This window comes from Tachypleus tridentatus, chromosome 4 (assembly GCF_004210375.1).
Source record: "Tachypleus tridentatus isolate NWPU-2018 chromosome 4, ASM421037v1, whole genome shotgun sequence".
Classification (NCBI taxonomy): Eukaryota; Metazoa; Arthropoda; class Merostomata; order Xiphosura; family Limulidae; genus Tachypleus; species Tachypleus tridentatus.
This window is the reverse complement of record NC_134828.1, coordinates 18,457,603-18,479,931: the sequence shown is the minus strand read 5'-3', so window position 1 is coordinate 18,479,931 and position 22,329 is coordinate 18,457,603. Positions and strand designations below refer to the sequence as shown.

The window sequence follows — 22,329 nt, the reverse complement described above, 5'->3', positions numbered from 1 at the left end:
TATTATACAACACGTACATTATTTCATTATAACCACTGATAAAACTATGATATGTTACAGAATAGAATATTTGCTGCCATTTTCGAAATAATAAAAGTACAGGGAATCCACAAGAGACTTTTACATTCACACCTTTTCTCAGGTGAGGACTTTAACAGATGTAAACATATTTACATAAGTTAGAGTTCTTTGTAGAAATGTCTTGTTTTAAGAAAGAACTCGCTTTTAGGTGAAACACACGAAATAAAAATTAGCCCTGTAGCCAAGACGTGTATGATTTTTATTTTTTACAAAAATACAAGTTTTTCTTGCAAACTGTCTTTGTTTCATCAACAAAATTGTCATTTCTTTAAACTAATTATCCCAACAGAAGATTTAAGCACAAAAAATATATTATCTTGAGTTCTAGATTTGAAAGATACTTACCGCTCTTAATAAGTGTCATTGTTCGAGATCCTTCCGTAGCAGAAAATAATCCATCACACGTGGCGTCTCCTGATTGGGCAATTTGATAGCCTGACTCATTTTTTAGCTTGTCGTATACCTGTCAATTAACAAAAGGCTCTCAGTGTATTGATTTATAAGGATAACTAACGACTAATTAGTTAATCCATGACAAACATTTTCATCGTAGGAAAAAACAGTATTAAAGTACTTTGTAATAACAATACAATGTCATATAAAAATAAGTTTCTAGTTAAATAAACTTCATCATAACTAAAGCTAAAATCAACTACTTGCTCACTTTCGTCAAAGTGATGAATACCAAGTTTAGTATGGTAGTAAATGATAGAGAAGGATACGGAATACGAGGTCTGTTCAAAAAATACGCGGACTGACGTCATAAAACAAAATATACTTTATTTAGAAGTTACAGGTCTGGGACCTCTTCAAAGTACTCTCCTCCCCAACGCACACACTTATCCCAACAGTGCTTCCACTTGTTGAAACAGTCCTGGTACGCTTCTTTTGTAATGTCCTCCAGCTCCTTCGTCGCATTTGCCTTAATCTAGGGAATCGTCTCAAATCTTCTTCCTTTCAAGGGTCTTTTGAGTTTGGGGAACAAGAAAAAATCGCAAGGGGCAAGGTCAGGTGAGTAGGGGGGGTGGGGAAGAACAGTGATCGAGTGTTTGGCCAAAAACTCACGAGTTCTGAGGGCTGAATTTCGCAGCAACGCGGTGCATCTTCAATTGTTCGGTCAAAATCTCGTAACAAGATCCAACTGATATCCCACACTCTTCAGCAAGCTCCCTAACAGTCAGACGTCGATTTGCCCGCACCAGGGTGTTGATTTTGTCGACGTGTGGGTCGTCAGTTGACGTGGAAGGACGTCCAGGACGCTCATCATCTTCAATGAACTGTCGACCATCCTTAAAACGTTCATGCCACTTGAAACATGCCGTACGCTTCAAAGCAACATCACCGTAAGCCGTGTTAAGCATAGCAAAAGTTTCAGTCGCAGATTTTCCAAGTTTAACACAAAATTTCACAGCAAGTCGTTGCTCCTTCAGGTCATTCATTCTGAAATCCGACAAACGAAAAAATCGCACTTCACTTAAAGCCGCGTAGCTATTACACAAATAAAGATATCTGCAATCGGGAAATGGCGTCATAATCAGCTGATCTGTGCAAACCTAGCGACACCAAGCGGATTCCTCTGGAACCAACTGGAGCCGCGCAAATCAAACAGTCCGCGTATTTTTTGAACAGCCCTCGTAATACTAAATTTTTAACCTAGGTTTGAGTGACTTACTAAACATCGAAACTTGTCTTCTTCTGTAATCGTGTCTTTATGTTCCATTTTAGCAATTAAATACCGTGTCGAACCTTCTTTCCACGTCGCAATACAAGTCATTTTTTCTTCTATAGAAACAGAGGAAACCACAATGTAATGAAAGGATTGGTTTCGTTTTGAATTTCGCGCAAAGCTACACGAGGGCTATCTGTGCTAGCCGTCTCTAGTTTAGCAGTGTAAGTCTAGAGGGAAGGCAGCTAGTCATCACCACCCACCACCCATTCTTGGGTTACTATTTTCCCAACGAATAGTGGGATTGACTGAAACTTTATAACGCCCCTCACGGCTGAAAGAAAAAATAGTGAGCATGTTTGTTGTGACAAGGATTCGAACCTGCGACCCTCGGATTTCGAGGACATACCAGGCTATCACCTTCTTCAGTTGTTCATGAAAGTTTATATGTTTGCGATTTCCACAAGCTGAATTGCGTCATTGGTGGAAAATAACGACTCGATTAAAAATAGATAAATATTCCGAAATGAATATAATAGCTGCGCCTAAAGACAAAGTAAACAAAAATTAGGGTTAAAAATTACTGATTATTTACTTTCTTAATTTAACATTAATTTTGTTTGTGTTTTTCTTCCTTTGTAAATGTAAATATTTTACGAGAAAACAAACCCTCCCCTTTATTCCTTTTTCCCTTCCCTGTGGAAGAACAAAATATAATTTCAGTTCTGAATGTGGAAAGAAAACGGAGAAAATTTCTCTTGGAGGGGTCGCGAGTTCGAATCCACGTCGCACCAAACGTGCTCGCTCGTTCAGCCGTGGGAGCGTTATAATGTGACGATCAATCCAACTATTTGCTGGTAAAAAAGTAGCCCAAGAATTGGCGGTAGGTGGTGATGACTAGCTGCCTTTCTTCTTGTCTTACACTGCTAAATTAGGGACGGCTAGAGCAGATAGCCCTCATGTAGCTGTGGGCGAAAATAGAAACAAAGAAATTATCAAGCCTACAGAGGAACCCAAAAAAATCTTAGTTGAAATGAGTACATATAGTAATAAAACCAAATGTTCTATTGGATTAACGTAAAAACGAAAAAAAAATTCTCGTTGTGAGCAAGAACATAAAAATACGTGAAGAATTACCTCTACTTTCTGAGTTGCGCACATTTGTACATGCTTGGAATTTGAAAAACAGGTGAGAGTCATCAGTGCAAGAATCGACAGTCGACACTGGATGGGTACATTCGCCATGACCTCTGTTGTAGCTAAAGGTGAAAAAGCCCTCAAATGGACACGGTACAGGTGTGGTGTTCACTGGAAGTTAACAAATGTTAACTTGTTAAACAGTCTCTTTTGTATAAAGTTTAAGCGTCGAAAAATTTTAACTCTCGAATTAGTAATGTTGTCTCCCATGGGCTTTATAAGTCCCTTTTTATAAACTATGTATGAAACAAATTGATTGTAAACCTATGAACTTGTGGATTATAGGATCTCTTACAACATACGATTCGTATAATTAAAAAAAAAATCCCCGATGGTTCAGGGATCAATCTGTGAGCTTATAACATTAAATTCTGGTTTCGATACCCTCTTCTTAATGACAAGAAACCTCCCGGAAATAGAAATGTGTCTCGGAACGGCCAAGTTAAAAGGTTGTTCTCTGCTTATTAGTAAAAGTGTTAATACCCATACCAGCCGTTCTGAGATACATTTCGATACCCTATTTGGGCATAATGTAGATAGCCCATATTGTAGCTTTGTATTTATCAAAAAGAAAGAGGTAAAAAATATACCACTATTATTGTTCTACCTCACAACTGCTGGACTCCCTTATGTACCAAACAAAGAAAATGCGTCTCATTACGCAATTATATTTTGGTCAGTTTCTTTCATATAATGTTGTTATAGAAAATACAACAATGTAACACGGTTAATATGGCATAATAACTAAACCTTCTCTGTAGTGAACGACATAAAGATAAGTTGATAATTTTCGTGTTAAATGCTTGGTTTCATTCTGTTAATAAAACAAACACATTGGTATCGGTACAAAAACAGAGAAACGTTAACTCACTGATTAGCAGTGAAGACCTTAGTTTTACAGTTTTAAAATATACGTACATTGATAACCAGTTACTTATTACGAAACGTGGCCCAATGAAATTGATGTGGTAAACGTGTCTACTGATTATTGGTCAGACAGCACAAACGTTACGAAATTAAACATAAAATAAACATATTATCAGAAACTAGTCAGTTAACACACGAATGTGCATCTATAACCGAAAAAGATAAGATGTTTAAACAAATAAGTAATTACGACCAGAAGATGGTACGCTGTTCTTCTGAGGTTGGAGATAGATTTTTTGGCCACAAAATCATTTGATTGGGCATTTTGAAGTTCAAAACAATGGCTTTTTCAGGCTGTTTGAATAAAGTAACGAACCTGGTGTAGTTTTCACATCTGGTTCACGGTTTAAAATGTGAAGTGAATTCAAAGTTATCACCTCTCGGACCTCGGATCCTTCAACCAGCTATCCGATTCGCTAACCATTTATTAGACGAGTCCATAATTAAGACTTCGAGTTTTAAATGTTAAATGAAGAAAATAGAAATCACACTCGTAATAATAATAATTTAATATCTTGAAAAACAGATAGAGGAAAATACGAAAGATTACATTTTGTTTGTAGTTAGAAAACCAGTGATCGGTGAACGTATGTGTGAAGAGGGCAACTAGAAATAAAAAATGATATACTTACTCCTGAACATGGAGTGCAGGAGAGCGTCACCACTGATTTCTCCACATTTCTCTTCCAGGTCGCTGGTAGGAGAACAGTACGCTAAAAGTCGGATAAAATAGATTTACCCAAATGTAAGAATCCAGACGTTTACAAAGTAAGTTAAAAATGTTCCTTTCTTACTTAAGAAAATCTAAATACAGATAGAAATCAACTGATATCTTGAGGACATCTACAGCACAGTACACAAAGTAATATAGGGGTAAACCTTTAACAACCAGTTATATATGCATTTTTCGAAGCTCTGTCTTCAAATTCGGTTTCATTGCCGCCATTATATCCGCTACTTCAACGGGACACGGTCCGGAATGGCCAGATGGTTAAGGTATTCGACTCGTAATCTGAAGGTCACAGGTTCGAATCTCCCTCACACCAAACATGCTCGCCATTTCAACCGTGGGGGCATTATAAAGTGACAGTTAATCCAACTATTCGTTGGTTAAAGAGTAGCCCAAGAATTGGCGATGGGTGGTGATGACTAGCTGCCTTCCCTCTAGTCTTACACTGCTAAATTAGGGACGGCTAGCGCAGATAGCTCTTGAGTAGCTTTGCGAGAAATTCAAAACAAATCCAACCAATCAACGAGACAAAATCCGAGCTTCGTGTACTTACTTACTTTCTTTGTATTGTAGTACGTTTTCATGTCTTTCATGAATCACAACACATCGAAAACAGGAGTCAGTCCTGAGGGAAAAAAAGACAAATAAAAGAGATATTGGTTGGGTAGAAACATGTTCAGTCACGTTTCCACGTTTTACTTCTAGTTAATTTGTATACAAACTGTTAAAAACCGCGTTCAATGCAAACAGCCTTTAAATAAATAAATAAAACACTTAAAACCAACTAAAAGTGTATATTGGCAACGCCAACTCCAGTTAAGTCTTAATATGTATTGTGTTATTAGTGTGTCAGTTTATATTATACTGTTGTTGGTTGAGACATTCTAGAATAATCCATTACACATGACGTTAAAAGAGGTGGTTGGTTCGTTTTAAAATGATTTCATGTTTTTGCATGTTCATAAATTATGTACAGTGTTTGTGCGTGTTTGTCTTATAGCAAAGCCACATCAAGCTATCTGTTGAGCCCACCGAGGAGAATCGAAGCCCTGTTTGTAGTTTTGGAAATCCGTAGTACCACTGTACTAGCAGGAGGCAAATTATATTTCGAAAAACAAAATGAAAACAAATCAAAAATCTTAAGTCCAATTCCTTAAACTACTGTACTGGAAAATTCATAAAAATTAAAAATATTTAAAAATCAAGAATACTTCTTAAACTGTATCGATTGTATTAATTAATTTGTATTTTTTTAATAGTTAAGGTTTTAGATAAAAAGAAAGTAAAAACAGAAACACTGACGCTTAATCTATTGCACTGTTTCAGTAACTAATGCCTAAAAAGTATTTTGTAATTACAGATAATAACAAATAATTTTATATTTAAAAATATCGCTAAAATCAGGGGTTTGATTCCTCTCGGTGGACTCACCAGACAGCCCGATGTGGCTTTGCTATAAGAAAACACACACACTCGCCTAGCGGACTTTTAATATTCGCTATCCCCAAGGGCGTAGTGGTATGACTGTGGAGCTTTTCTGCTAGGAACATGGTGGGCAGAGCGCAGATAGCCCTTTGTGTAGCTTTGTGTATAATACTAAAACTAAACAAACAAAATTTAATATAATACCAGTTTCGATACTTTCAGGAACTGCCACCAGTTAGAAAATCTATACATGGAATTGGTACTTTAAAAATGTGGTTTTCATAACTCTCTGATTACGAAGAAGAAATAGAGTTATCATCTATGCAGGAGTCACTATGATAGGAACATCGTGAAACTTCCTCTCACAGAATCGAACCTAATGCTCATTAGACCATTGAAAGTCTAAGGGGAACGTGAGTTTCGTCAGCTGTGGCACATGTGTAGACAGAAAAGGGTTTGAAATCATTTGTCAATGTCTGCATTAATAACAAACCGATTCTAGCTTTCTGGATTTTAGATTTTATAAGTTTACGAGAAAATACGAAGTGACACCAGTTAATCAAAGTAGGAGAACAGAAATAGAATCAAAGAGTTAGGTTTCTGAATCAGTTTACTGTAAGGCAACTAACCCTTACTGAATTTAACCAATTACAATACGTACAACTTAGAATTCTTGGAAATTAACATTCCATTGAACCTAATTGAAAAATCTCCTAGATTTAATTTACATGTAAATGAGATGACTGTGACGTAGGTTCCACCGAGGTTATTTGTTAAGAACATTTTGAGGTGTTAAAAACTTTCCATCTAATGAGATTCTTAATCAATAGAAGACATCTATTTGAGCTGACAACACAAAGCTCTAACCAATAGTAGACATCTGTTTGAGCTGACAACATTAAGAGTGGAGATAAATCTTAAATATCTTCCAAACAATTCTCAAAATGTTGAAGTGTCTTCATTACCAAAGTGCATTTATGTTCTTTCAAGTTATCTTCAGTGTAAGAATTTATCGGTATCAGTTTTTATATATATTTTATTTCATATCAATTTATACGCTTAAATGTATTCTGGGCGTGTGTGGTAAAAAGCTGAAAATTCTACTTATATGATATAGCATGATTGTTTATTAACTTGTTATAGAAATAAATATTTCTATATATCATTGTCCACGGATTGATACAAAATGCATTCAGTTGGGCAGCTTTACCAGTTTGGCGGAAGTATGTAAAAACGGGTTCGGGTCATTTTTGTTAAAGCAAAGACGTGATATATGGCGTTGTACAGTGACGGACAATCCCACTATTCGTTGGTAAAAGAGTAGCCCAAGAGTTGACGGTGGGTGGTGATAACTAGCTGCCTTCCCTCTAGTCTTACATTGCTAAATTATGGACGGCGAGCACAGATAGCCCTCGTGTAGCTCTGCGCGAAATTTAAAGAAACCAAAATCTAAACACGACATTCAAAGGCGTTACAGCTGTCAATCGTATTTTAATTTGTCGTCAACGAAAGCAGAGGACGTATTGAAATTACTGCTTTAAGACAAAAACAGAATATGTGTATACAGATGTAAATGTAAAATGGAAGACAGAGAATATTCTGACATTATTAATAGCGATGTCTTAAATTAACTATATGACAAAATCTTCCACATGGAAAAAATATTTACCCATTTAAATGTAGTCTGTGTTAATAAAATATAATGAAGACAGTTTTATACGAGTGATAAGTAAACTCGTGGACTTTAACTGTTGTTTTCTTGAATTAAGCACAAAGCTACACAATGGGCTATCTGTGCTCTGCCCATCACGGGTATCGGAACCCGATTTTCAGCGTTGTAAGTCCGCAGACATACCGCTGAACCACTAGGGGGCCTGAGGTTAACGTAACAATACACGTCATACTCTGTCCATCCTTTTAGTACAATAATAAATAAACAGAACTTTGATTTTTCTAGAAATAGTGATGAATGAATACAAAACGTATTGCCAACCCAGTTGCTGGGATCATAGCGTAAATGTGACAGACGTATATATGGCTATTATATAAAACAATCGTCACCACTGAACGAAGTTACCTGACGAAACACATTTACAGAAGTATGGCCATGTGGGTAGATTGCGCTTGACTCGTATTCTGAGGGTCGTGGGATCGAATCCCCACTAACAAACATGCTCACCCTTTCAGCAGTAGGGGTGTTATAATGTGTCAGTGAATACCACTATCCGTTAGTAAAAATGTAACTCAAGAGTTGGAGGTGGATGGAATTGACTAGCTGCCTTCCATCTAGACTTACCATGCTAAATTAGGGGCGGTTAGCGCAGATAGCCCTTGCAAAATTCAAACCAGACTTACGGTTACCTACTTGCTCTCCACCAGAAACTTGTCACCAGAAATCTTCCGACACACACCCTTGGAGGACATTACACCATTTTTGATATTTATAGGGTCTCGGTATCCTTTCTGGAACCAGAAACCAGTCCAATGAGCCGGAAACTGGCACGTAGTTCCTAGGTTAGAATAAAATAGTTACGAATCAGTTCTACAGACAACAAATGTCCACATAATTATTTTCAATTTGTTTTAACACTCTCATTCTATTGCGAAACCACACCTTGTTTTCTTTCTGGTTATTTGTAAGTGACATTAAAACCTGGAGGTGAAAATCATATCCAAGTTAATGGTTCACTAATGTCTTGAGCCTTCATTCAACACGAATCACGACCATGTTTGTATTTAATCAACGTGAAATTGTTTGGAATACGCTTAGAAATAAACAAAATGTTAACATCCAGAATTATTCCTGACTTACAATACTAAAATCCAAGGTTCGAGTTCCCCTGGCGGACTTAGTGTATATAGCCCGCTTTATATACAGCTTTGCACTTAGAAAAACATCAACATGTTGAAATTAATTTGAATATGAAATAGTTAGTAAAGACGAATTAACTACAGCGCCATCTATATTTAGACATGTTATTTAAGCAGTCAATACCGAAAACAAACTACTTGTGTAATTATATTAAGTAACAGGAAGTGGAGCAATGGTGGTGCCACTCTGTGTATATAACTTGAACTATGTAGAATATTAGGCTTAATTAGTCCTTTAAAACGTTCATTTTTTTTTTTAATTTTGCGCAGAGCTACTCGAGGGCTATCTGCGCTAGCCATCCATGATTTAGCAGTGTAAGACTAGAGGGAAGGCAGCTAGTTATCACCACCCACCACCAACTCATGGGCTACTCTTTTACCAACGAATAGTGTGATTGACCGTCACTTTATAACGCTCCCACGGCTGAAAAGGCGAGCATTTTGGTGTGACGGGAACTCGAACCCGCAACCCTCGGGTTACGACTCGAGTTTCTCAATCACCTGGCCATGCTTGGCCCCTTTAAAACGCATAAAGAATTTTTCTTGGAACGCAAGCCCTCAGAATGGCAACATAGGCCAAGCAATTGATATAAGTTTTCTTCCTAAATCTCAGTTCGTGGAAATGTAGATAATTGTCACGTGCTAGTATTTACATTAAAAACTAACAGAAATACAATGAATGTCTCACAAAATTCTTTTTCTTTGAAATTTCAAAATCGGAAAACATAAAACGTTTCTTACAACACTAGCGTAAATAATGCGACATATATATTCTAACGATTTTTATAAATTGTGATTCACAACGACAAATTCAAGATATTAAACTTCAAATATAATCCACTGGAAATGAATTGACTCACTAACTACACAGGGTAATTACCAATGAATCAGATAACATGGTGGAGAAGAGTACTCTATTGACTCACGTATTGTGTTGGGAAGAAGCTGTTCACTGACTAAGAATCAGGTAACTGGACAGAAAAGTATTGTCCATAACAAAATAATCGGGTAACTTGGCAGGAAAAGTATCTATTAGCAATGTATCGTGTTATTCTGGTCTGTTTACAATACTCCAATGCACGAGCTACAGTTAAACCAAAATCACAAAGTACTGAGTTTTAAATTGATTGACTTTAAGTCCATGCAACGAGAGAACCAATATACGGGTGACTTTTAATAACAGTTTTGAAAGCCTTTTGTAAGCATAAGTAATGGGCAATAGAAGCTTTAATATTCATTGAAATTGCACAAAGACATTTGGCGTCTTTTCTATGTAACACAAAACTACATGTTCCATTATTCCTTAAGGCAAAATTTAAATTAAGAATTTGAAAGGACTCTACACAAGTTTGTAATTGTATTTCCCGCTTAATTAATCTTTTTGCGAATAATGCTGCATAATCGGTAACGTGACGTCACTGACGAGAAATGATGTAACTGGTTGAAGAATTCGCTCGTGTTTCACAAGTGTACGTGAACATAATTTAAAGACAATACGTCAAAGGGTTTACGACTTAGGCGAGATGAGATTTAAAGTTAATTTCTTTAATAATAATTTCGTGAATTATTAACGTACTAGAATAGTAACTTACAATTGTAAAAAAGACATTAAGTTACATTTACCCACCACCAGGTGTTAATGGTGTTTTCTCTACCGTTTCTAAGCATTATTTTATGCTAAAAATATGTGTGTATTATTTAGAATTACTGCGGTAATTTGAATATTTTATGTCACGTGCTAAATATTTACAGTTAATGCTGTAATATCCAAACTTCATGCCACAAACACGTGCGTGATGTCTCGAGTTACTGCAGGTGATGTCATCGTATTCCAAAACGAAACTTCACGTGCTAGAATATTGTTTAGAACATTTCATACGTTATATAGTGTGGGTTGCCCAAATATTGAAAGTATCTTTATCAATACGTCTGGGTAATCCACATAAGGTATACTGACTCTAAGAAATCAAAGGAAAACGATAATTCCCGGGCCACTGATTTTTGATTTTGTTGCTCAACATGGCGAAGTGATTAGGGCACTCAACTCGCAGTCTGAGGGTTACTGGTTTGAATCCCCGTCTCACCAAATATGTTCGTCATTTCAACTGCAAGGGCGTTATATTGTGCCAGTTAACCTCACCATTCGTTCGTTAAAGAGTAGCCCAACAGCTGGCTGTGGGCGGTGGTGACTAGCTGCCTTTCCTCCAGTCTTACATTGCTAAATTAGGTTCGGCTAGCGCAGATAGCCAGCCTTAGTGTAGCTTTGTGCGCAATTAAAAAAACAAAGCAGCAGGACTTCGTCATATCTTGTTGTTATTAGGGGAGACAGGCTGATGAGAATATTTCATAAACTCTTCACATTGTTGTGGACACCATCATGTATGAATATCAGTGTCACATTTTATCCAACATCGATAGTTTTCCTAATAATTCCACAACAAAAATTTTCATTTACTTTAACCCTGTTTTTACTGTATTTGTTAACCCTATAATTATTTAAGGAGTCTATTATACTTGTGTGTCAAATTTCTTGTAGGTTACTGTCCTAATTGACCGCAAGGTGTCTCAAAAACTAGATGTAAACAAAATTACTTTTAATGTTAAAAAAAAAAAATTCTTTTTTTCCAATAAGATGAACTAAATGAAAACTACCAGTAGTGAATGTTGTATAAAGAAGTCGGTTAATTGAGGGTGAAATCACAATTATAATGAACATCTTTATAACATAGTTACATTACTGTGCTACCTGTAATATGTCCACCACAGGTATCGAAACCCAGATTTTAGCGTTATAAGCCTTCTGAGCTACAGAGGTTTTTCGTTTATTTTTAGAAACAAAAACAAACACCATTTTCGTTATGTGAACAGGAAAGACCATTAAACTGTTCCACCAGCTCTGAACGACACCTGTACTTAACTTCCAACCTGACTCTATGGTTCCTATCGATACAATGTTGTAATTTACTCTCTGCTCTAAGATAAAAACATTCTTTATTTCACATTCCTTCTAATGGATTGGATGAGTGCACAGAGGTTAATCTACAAAAAACAACAACACAAAAACCAGCAATGATTTGGGTGATTTCTCAAACATCTATAAAGTGAAAACGTAGCAAACATATTTGAAATATTATCCACAATTCAAAGCACGTGCTCGGAACGAGGATGTGCTCCCAATGAACATTTTTTTTCTTTATCTCCTGCGTTTCGATTGGTAGTTGCAAAATGAAATTTCACGTTCTATTGTGTACCAACAAACTTTTATAGGGCACAGTAAATATCTTTCCCAGGAGCTTTGGTCTCAGAGCAGCTTAAATCCATACTTTCAAACTTAAAATCTTAATGTTTTGTAGAATCAATAAATCTTTATTACTGAAACAGTTTAGTTTTCCTTGAAGCTAGCTTACAAAATAGTAAACAGGAATGTGTGTTCTCTTCTTCACGGAAAACGTTCAAGCCTATAAAAAATGATCTAAGGTTTTTTTGAATGCAGAACCAACTGTACAGTATCGTAAAACGAAAATGTCTCCCGTTAGAGGAGGTTGAATGAAATACGATTCGATATTTTAAACCATTAAACAAAATGGTGGATGAGGGCGTGACGGAGTATGAATACACTATATAAAACAGTAATGCAGATGTAAATCCGCAGATGGTATAACAGCTAACAAATAACATGAAACGAATACAGTTGGAGACAAAGACTGTTTTATGATGCAGCAAATAACCACAGAGATCCATTAAAACTTTAAATAAGATTTCTCTGTAAGATTGGATTCCAAAGATAACATTATAACTTTAAATCGTTCTGCATTTACGTAATGATAATAAAGATTAGGATAAATATGTGTTTGTGTGTTTTTTTCTTGTAGTGAAGCCGCAAAGGACGATCTGTTTTGTTCACCGAGGGGAATCGAACCCTTAATTTTAGCGTTGTAAATCCGAAGATTTACTGCTGTTCCAGCGGGGGACCAATAAAAAATAACTAAAAACATGAATACGAATTTACCGATTGTGATAGTTATTAATGTCTTTAAAGTAAAGCATTACGTGCACCCGCTAGTACAACGGTATGTCTCCGGATATAGAACGCTAAAATCAGGGGTTCGATTCCCCTCAGTGAGCTGAGCAGATAGCCCTATGTGGCTTTACTATAAGACAAACACATTATGTAAACAATAATTTTACATACGCTATCAAGGTTGTAATCACAACATTTCATATACTGTGTGTGTGTACTCAGTGACTCAGCAGTAAATTTGGTATCGAAACTCAAATCGTGGACACGGCACAGATAGTCTATTGTTTAGCTTCGAGCTAAAACAAACAAGCATTACGTTTGTAAAGTAAGGTGTTCCAGAAACTATTAGCGGTTGGTCAGAGTTGTGAAAACCGATATCTTTCTTCTTGGCGGCAGCTGGTCACGAATCGATCTTTCGAAGATTTTTCTGAGCAAATAAACCGCCGAAACTAAGCTGGAGTTTTTTTGTTTGTTTTTTTCAAGTTCTGTGTACAGGCAGTGCGTTATAATGTACGTAAAGAAACACACAACATAATACACATATGCGACGTGGAAACATTAGGTCACTGAGATCAGAAGCAGAGCAGTCTAATAGAGAACATCCTCCACTGCTATACGTTTGTTAATTATCGTAAAAACAGATCCACACTACATAGGCAAAAACACAAGGATTTTTATAATGTTGAGACACATTATAAACGTATTTTAACAGAGGAAAGGCAATAACACAGATTTGTTTTACTTTAGGTGAAAGTGTGTGTATTACATTATATAAATATATAGTGCGCTCGTATCGCTGTCGTTAAATTACTCTAAGAGATATTCATGACATAACATCACCAGTGGAAAGATATTCATGACATAACAAAACCAGTGGAGAGATATTCATGACATAACAACACCAGTGGAGAGATATTCATGACATAACAACACCAGTGGAAAGATATTCATGACATAACAAAACCAGTGGAAAGATATTCATGACATAACAACACCAGTGGAAAGATATTCATGACATAACAAAACCAGTAAAAAGATATTCATGACATAACAACACCAGTGGAGAGATATTCATGACATAACAAAACCAGTGGAAAGATATTCATGACATAACAACACCAGTGGAAAGATATTCATGACATAACAACACCAGTGGAAAGATATTCATGACATAACAACACCAGTGGAAAGATATTCTTGACATAACAACACCAGTGGAAAGATATTCATGACATAACAACACCAGTGGAAAGATATTCATAACATAACAACACCAGTGAAATATTCATGACATAACAACACCAGATATTCATGACATAACAAAACCAGTGGAAAGATATCCATGACATAACAACACCAGTGGAAAGATATTCATGACATAACAAAACTAGTGGAAAGATATTCATGACATAACAACACCAGTGGAAAGATATTCTTGACATAACAACACCAGTGGAAAGATATTCATGACATAACAACACCAGTGGAAAGATATTCATGACATAACAAAACAAGTGGAAAGATATTCATGACATAACAACACCAGTGGAAAGATATTCATGACATAACAAAACCAGTGGAAAGATATTCATGACATAACAACACCAGTGGAAAGATATTCTTGACATAACAACACCAGTGGAAAGATATTCATGACATAACAACACCAGTGGAAAGATATTCATGACATAACAACACCAGTGGAAAGATATTCTTGACATAACAACACCAGTAGAAAGATATTCATGACGTAACAACACCAGTGGAAAGATATTCATAACATAACAAAACCAGTGGAAAGATATTCATGACATAACAACACCAGTGGAGAGATATTCATGACATAACAACACCAGTGAAAAGATATTCATGACATTACAAAACCAGTGGAAAGATATTCATGACATAACAACACCAGTGGAAAGATATTCATGACATAACAAAACTAGTGGAAACACTGTTAATTTTTCACCATTTCTTAATATTCACAAACAAAATGAAACCTTATGAGCTGCTAGCGCATAATGAACACTTTATTGAGGTTGGATTGTTTGGTTAGTTTTGAATTTCGCTATCTGCCCTAGGCGTTCCTAATATAGCAGTGTAAGACTAGAAGGTAGGCAGCTAGTCATCACCAACCACCACCAACTCTTGGGCTACTCTTTTACCAATGAATAGTGGGATTAACCGTCACGTGATAACGCCCCCACGGCTGAAAGGGCGAGCATATTTGGTTTCACAGGGATTTGAACCAGCAACCTTCGGATTACGAGTCGAGTGCCTTAACCACTTTGTATAGCTTTGTGCATCACAACAGAACAAATCAAACAAACCACAAAATAGATAGTTTTAAATTATTAATCATAAACTTACAAGTAATTAAAACAAATCGAACGTTTAAGTGAAACCCAATTAATTTTATTCATTGTTGGTCTCAGGTCGGAGTCCCGGCATGGCCAAGCGTGTTAAGGCGTTCGACTCGTAATCCGAGGGTCGCGAGTTCGCATCCCAGTCGCGCCAAACATGCTTGCCTTTTCAGCCGTGGGGGTGTTATAATGTGATGGTCAATCCCACTATTCGTTGTTAAAAGAGTAGCCCAAGATTTGGCGGTGGGTGGTGATGACTAGCTGCCTTCCTTCTTGTCTTACACTGCTAAATTAGGGACGGCTAGCACAGATAGACCATGAGTAGCTTTGTGCGAAATCCCAAAACAAACAAGTCTCAGGTGTTATGTAAAGCTACAATGTACACTTTACACATTGTATTACACTATGTATGAATTGTACTGATAAGAATTAATTACAAAACCCAGATTTTGTATGGAATCACAGAAGATATTCCGTTTGAAAGTCTTATTTTAATTATGTAAGAAAACAATGTGATGTTAAACATATACTAAAACAACGTTACGTATTGGTAATAAGAAAAACATAAAGTGTTTTATAGAACTTACATCTTCTGAATTAGTTAAAATAGCCATGCGAGGCTTAATACGAGTCTTGGTTGTATATTCCGATCGAAACCAGTCATTAATTAATTTTCAGATAAACGCACGCGCTCACTCTGTTGCTGTTTCTCCTAATTTATTGATTACAATACTTCAGAAAGAATACGCGTCGACCTTTTTGAAGAACTCTGTAATTTAAGAAATGGGTGCGTTATAAGAGTTACTGTCTTAGCAAGAATAGTTGCTGTTGATTGGATGTCTTTATTCTGGTCAGAAGTTCAAAATCAGGGATGCGAGCGCGAGAGATAGCATCAATAGCTTTACCATAAACACAACATAATAATAATAACAAAAAGTAAACAAGTGTTTCTGTGGGATTAAAACGCCAAAATCATCCATTGAAACTCTGAAGCCACATGACCCAGGATTTCTAGGTGGTTAGGACGTTCGAATCTGAGACTAGCAGGATTGAATTACACAATGTAACAAAATGTTTACTTTTTTTTGTTTCTGGACAGAAAGTGTTATTTATCAATTACTTATGCCTAAAATAAATGGAAAAGACCTATTTTTCTCTTCAAACGTTGCTTTTGTGACCTGGGAGCGTATAACGAAAACATGATGGGAGAATATATTTGGGGGCTGATACGTGAAAGTGATTTACATTACAGTCGCAAATCTCAAAAACTACTCACTTCTAAACATTGTTATATAACTTTAGTATAAATACATGTAAATCTTGATTCATATGTTGTTGTATTCAGACCTTATGTAAATGAAAATGTTCAAACCTGCCCGTTTTTACATTGAAAATAGGTTAATTTCTAAATTTCATTATCCAGGTCACAAAAGCAAAGTCTGAAGGAAATAATGGCCATTTTCTGTACTTTTACAACACAAGCAATTAAGAAATAACACATACTATCCAGAAACGAAATTTGTGTTACATAGTGATATCATTATTTGGTTTAGAAATAGAAACTGACTTTATCGAACCATGGCTGTGTAACATTAGCCTTCATTTCATATGCAGTCAGCGTATGTGACAGATATTAGATTTACACCAGTAAAGGCAGACCTGTGTGGAGTTCGTGATAAATTGAGAAAATTACATCCACTTCACGTGGAATGAGCACGTGCCAACTGGTTAACGTACACTTGTAATATTGTTAAGGAAAGACAGTTTATGTAAATACATGGTTTTAGCCTTGTATAAACTCTGAACCATTAAGAACTCAACACATTTTTAACGCGCAAAGAAGTTAGCGCTTTGCGATCACAGAGTCTTATCACACTGCCACAGTTGCCAGGAAACTGCACAAATATAGTTTGAAGAGGGATAATTACATTTATTTTGCGGGTCAGAAACAAAACACCCAAAGACAAGCCTTATATTATAATTTCTGCCCCAAGTAATGTGAGTTCGTAGCACAGAGTCCAAGAAATTTCTACGCTCAAAGTAGATATTTCCCAAAATCTTTGCACTTTAGAAAATAAAATTTTCACACTATAAGGCCTTGGCATCGCCAGTAGGTTAAAGCACTCGACTCGTAATCTGAGGATCGCAGGTTCGGATCCCCGTTACACCCAACATGTTCGGCCCTTCAGCCATGTGAGCGTTATATAATGTAACGATCAATTCCACTATTCGTTGGTAAAAGAGTAGCCCAAACGTTGGCGGAGAGTGGTGATAACTAGCTACCTACCCTCTACTGCTAAATTAGGGACGGCTAGCACAGATAGCGGGCATATTTGGTGCGACCGGGATTCGAATCCGCGACCCTCGGATGAGTAAAGTGCATGTGTTTTTATTTGTTTCTTGCATTATCACACGAGGTAATACAGAATTATCTCCGCTAGCCGCCTCTAATTTTGAAGAGATAGAATAGGAAAAGGTTGGCTAATCGACACCACCCACCGCCAACAGATGGGCTACCTTTGTTGGACCGAATAGTGACATTTCATTGTTATTCCGTGATACACCTACAGTACCCCTAGCGGGGAGTGATTTCTCTGTAATAACTGGACTCTAACCATGATACTTCCGCTTCATATTCTGATGTACAGTTGGCCTAAGAATAAGGATAATGTACGTGGAATATTCTTCAACCGTATATATATATATATTAGTTGGAATAGATTAGTTTTAATAAAGTCAAATAGCAAAATCAGCAGAAACAGGGAATCGAAACCTCTGACTAATTATATTAGTTTGTATAACTTAAAAAATAAGAGGAAACAAAAGTGAATTGAACAGAAAACGCTGCATTAACTTAAAAGATCCGATATAATCCCACATTGAAGTTTGTACCCTGGAATCTTCTTAGTTAACGCAGAGTTTCTTGTTTCGGCTCTGCTTTTGAGTTAAAACAAACTAATATATGTGTGAGTGTGTATGTGAACGCATTATTATACACAACATTAAATACAGGTAACTATGGTATTTTAAACTTTCTATTTTATTCGTCTGCCCTTCCCCTCTCGCATCTATAGAGTAAGAACACGAACCTAATGTTGTTTTAAAAAAAGCAGGGAATATATAAATATATTTATGTCGAAACTTATAATGTGTTTATTATCGAATTCGGTGCAAAGCTACACGAGGGTTATCTGCGTTAGTCATCCCTAGTTTTGCAGTGTAAGACCAGAGGTAAGGCAACTGGTCTCACCACCCACCGCCAACTCATGGGCTACTCTTTTACTAATGAATAGTGGGATTGACCGTCACATTATAACGCCCCCACGGCTGAAGGGGCGGGCATGTTTGGTGCAACGGGGATTCGAGCCCGCGTCTCGTAGATTACGTGTCGAGCGTCTTAACCCCCTGACCATCACGAGGCCTGACCATAATTTAAGAATATTCTTTTGTAAAAACCAAAGGGTTTGTGAAGTTTTGGCGTAAAAACGTCTTGGACTTCTGTACTACGAACCCAAATTATTTGAGGGTGTTTTGTTTTTGACCTGCAAAATGAATGCAAGCATTCCTTTTCAAGGGCTGGCATAGCCAGATGGGTTAAGGCGTTCGACTCGTAAGCTGAGGGTCGCGGGTTTGAATCCTTCTCGAACCACACATGCTTACTTTTTCAGCCGTGGGGGCGTTATAATGTGACGATCAATTCTCTATTCGTTGGTAAAAGATTAGCCCTAGAATTGGCGGTGGTTGTTGATGACTAGCAACCTTACCTTTAATCTTACACTGCAAAATCAGGAACGGCTAGCGCAGATAGCCCTTGTGTAGCTTTGCGCAATATTAAAAAAACAAACCCTCTTCAAACTGTATTTGTGTACTTTCGTGGCAATTGTGGCAGTGTGATCAGACTCTGTGATCGCAAAGCGCTAACTTCTTTGCACCTTAAAAATGTGTTGAGTTCTTAATGGTTCAGAGTTTATACAAGTCTATCAAGGCTAAAACCATGTATTTACGTACTCTATTTCATTAACAGTATTTCAAGTGTACGTTAACCAGTTGACATGTGCTCATTCCACGTGAAGTTAATGTAATTTTCTCAATTTACCACTAACTCCACACAGGACTACATTCACTGGCGTAAATCTAATATCTGTCACATACGCTGACTGCATATGAAATGAAGGTGAATATTACACAGCCATGGTTCGATAAAGTCAGTTTCCATTTCTAAGCTAGATAATGACGTTGAAAGTGCGTCTGGTGGGGAAGGCAGGAGAGAATCCCCCACGGTGGGTGACAGGAAAGTGAAACAGAATATGAAATATACAACAACGTTTCGTTGTTATGAAATATTTGCTTCTCAGGAACTGCAATATTCATCGAAAAATTCGTAACGCGAAACACCCGCCAAATGTGTCAGATAATGATAGCACTTGATGCAGCTTTGTAGAATGAACGACAACTTCCAGTTGTGGAGACACAAGTGTAAAGGACGACGTATCGAAAGTCTTCCGCCTTTCGTCTCTCAAGTCAGTGTGTGTGTAGGTGTTGTCGGTCTTTTATAGTATTCTGGTGGGTTGTGGAAAGCGTGTTATGATTGGTTGGATTATCACTGTTCCTGATTGGAGGAGAGATTTCTTGTAGATTCAACCAATGGCAGCCACAGGTTACTCACCTCTATTCTGACATCTCTGTTAAGTGAAGATTTAATAGTGTTAATATAAAGTGATTTATTGATTTTTCTTGTCTTCCAGAATTTGTGTGTCGATTAATTTAGTTTGCCGTCCATGCTATAAATTTTCATCAAGTGATATCATGTCTTCTAACAATCTATCAAAAAATACGATAACACTTCTTTTAAAGAAAAGTAGTTAAATGTTACTCGCTAGGATTACAAATATTTAAATTGTGTTTTTGAGCGACATTAGCTCTTCACGAGTTACTGGTCATGAGATGTTAAATTTTCATTATTTTATCTCAATCTTTTGCGTCCAGTGGCTCAGCACTAAGTCTGACCTCTTGTAACACTAAATCTTCATTCCACAGAATAACTAACCTATTGTGTAGCTTAATGGTTAACATTATGCCAAGCATAATCCTTTACCGAGTTTCTTACTTTAATCTCTAAAGAATGCTGTTATTCATCACATACATCAGTTTAATTGTACAACTTTCTTAGTTCTGTGAAACGGACCGACAGACATCAATGGTCTTCATACACAACAAGTCACCAAATGTTGCCCTGAAACCTGTTTAACTTTTCCTTATTGTTTTATTCTCTCATCAAACTGACTGTTTGTCAACGATCACTGACAAATACACCTGTCTCATGACGTTATTGTACACAAGTTGATATATTTTGTTAATTAATACACTGTTAACAACGCCAGGTTTAGGTGACGTCACCTTTCAGGAGTTTGTTGAACTATAATACTAAATAGCTATATTTTATTAACAGATAGGCGTGTGTATCGAACTTCAAACAAAATAATGTATACAATATTATACTAGAACTGATTATTACTGAAACCTAAATAATGTATACAGTATTATACTAGAATTGATTATTACTGAAACCTAAATAATGTATACAATATTATACTAGAACTGATTATTACTGAAACCTAAATAATGTATACAATATTATACTAGAACTGATTATTACTGAAACCTAAATAATGTATACAATATTATACTAGAACTGATTATTACTGAAACCTAAATAATGTATACAATATTATACTAGAACTGATTATTACTGAAACCTAAATAATGTATACAATATTATACTGGAATTGATTATTACTGAAACCTAAATAATGTATACAATATTATACTAGAACTGATTATTACTGAAACCTAAATAATGTATACAATATTATACTAGAACTGATTATTACTGAAACCTAAATAATGTATACAATATTATACTAGAACTGATTATTACTGAAACCTAAATAATGTATACAATATTATACTAGAATTGATTATTACTGAAACCTAAATAATGTATACAATAATACTGATTATTACTGAAACCTAAATAATGTATACAATATTATACTAGAACTGATTATTACTGAAACCTAAATAATGTATACAATTATACTAATTGATTATTACTGAAACCTAAATAATGTATACAATATTATACTAGAACTGATTATTACTGAAACCTAAATAATGTATACAATATTATACTAGAACTGATTATTACTGAAACCTAAATAATGTATACAATATTATACTAGAACTGATTATTACTGAAACCTAAATAATGTATACAATATTATACTAGAACTGATTATTACTGAAACCTAAATAATGTATACAATATTATACTAGAACTGATTATTACTGAAACCTAAATACTGTATACAATATTATACTAGAACTGATTATTACTGAAACCTAAATAATGTATACAATATTATACTGGAATTGATTATTACTGAAACCTAAATAATGTATACAATATTATACTAGAACTGATTATTACTGAAACCTAAATAATGTATACAATATTATACTAGAACTGATTATTACTGAAACCTAAATAATGTATACAATATTATACTAGAACTGATTATTACTGAAACCTAAATAATGTATACAATATTATACTAGAACTGATTATTACTGAAACCTAAATAATGTATACAATATTATACTAGAACTGATTATTACTGAAACCTAAATAATGTATACAATATTATACTAGAACTGATTATTACTGAAACCTAAATAATGTATACAATATTATACTAGAACTGATTATTACTGAAACCTAAATAATGTATACAATATTATACTGGAATTGATTATTACTGAAACCTAAATAATGTATACAAGATTATACCAGAACTGTTTATTAATTAAATATAAATAATGTATGTATGTAAGATTATACTAGAACTGTTTATTAATTAAATATAAATAATGTATGTATGTAATATTATACTAGTACTGTTTATTAATTAAATATAAATAATGTATGTATGTAAGATTATACTAGTACTGTTTATTAATTAAATATAATTAATGTATCTATGAA

The 22,329-nt window shown here is 35.5% G+C and overlaps 2 protein-coding genes across 2 annotated transcripts in view; one reads left to right on the top strand and one right to left on the bottom strand.

Moving 5' to 3' along the window:
• The window catches only part of LOC143248621 (uncharacterized), a 598,442-nt gene that overhangs the window by 298,335 nt on the left and 277,778 nt on the right, over window positions 1–22,329 (top strand). The window lies entirely within an intron of this gene.
• LOC143248246 (uncharacterized) overlaps window positions 1–22,329 on the bottom strand; it is a 55,562-nt gene that overhangs the window by 6,242 nt on the left and 26,991 nt on the right. Inside the window, exons 2-7 of the mRNA XM_076496664.1 lie at window positions 8,392–8,536; window positions 5,159–5,226; window positions 4,504–4,584; window positions 2,885–3,055; window positions 1,754–1,863; window positions 427–544 (exon numbers count right to left, since the gene is read on the bottom strand). Coding sequence (XP_076352779.1) covers window positions 427–544; window positions 1,754–1,863; window positions 2,885–3,055; window positions 4,504–4,584; window positions 5,159–5,226; window positions 8,392–8,536 — 693 coding nt within the window. The remainder of the gene's footprint in view (window positions 1–426; window positions 545–1,753; window positions 1,864–2,884; window positions 3,056–4,503; window positions 4,585–5,158; window positions 5,227–8,391; window positions 8,537–22,329) is intronic.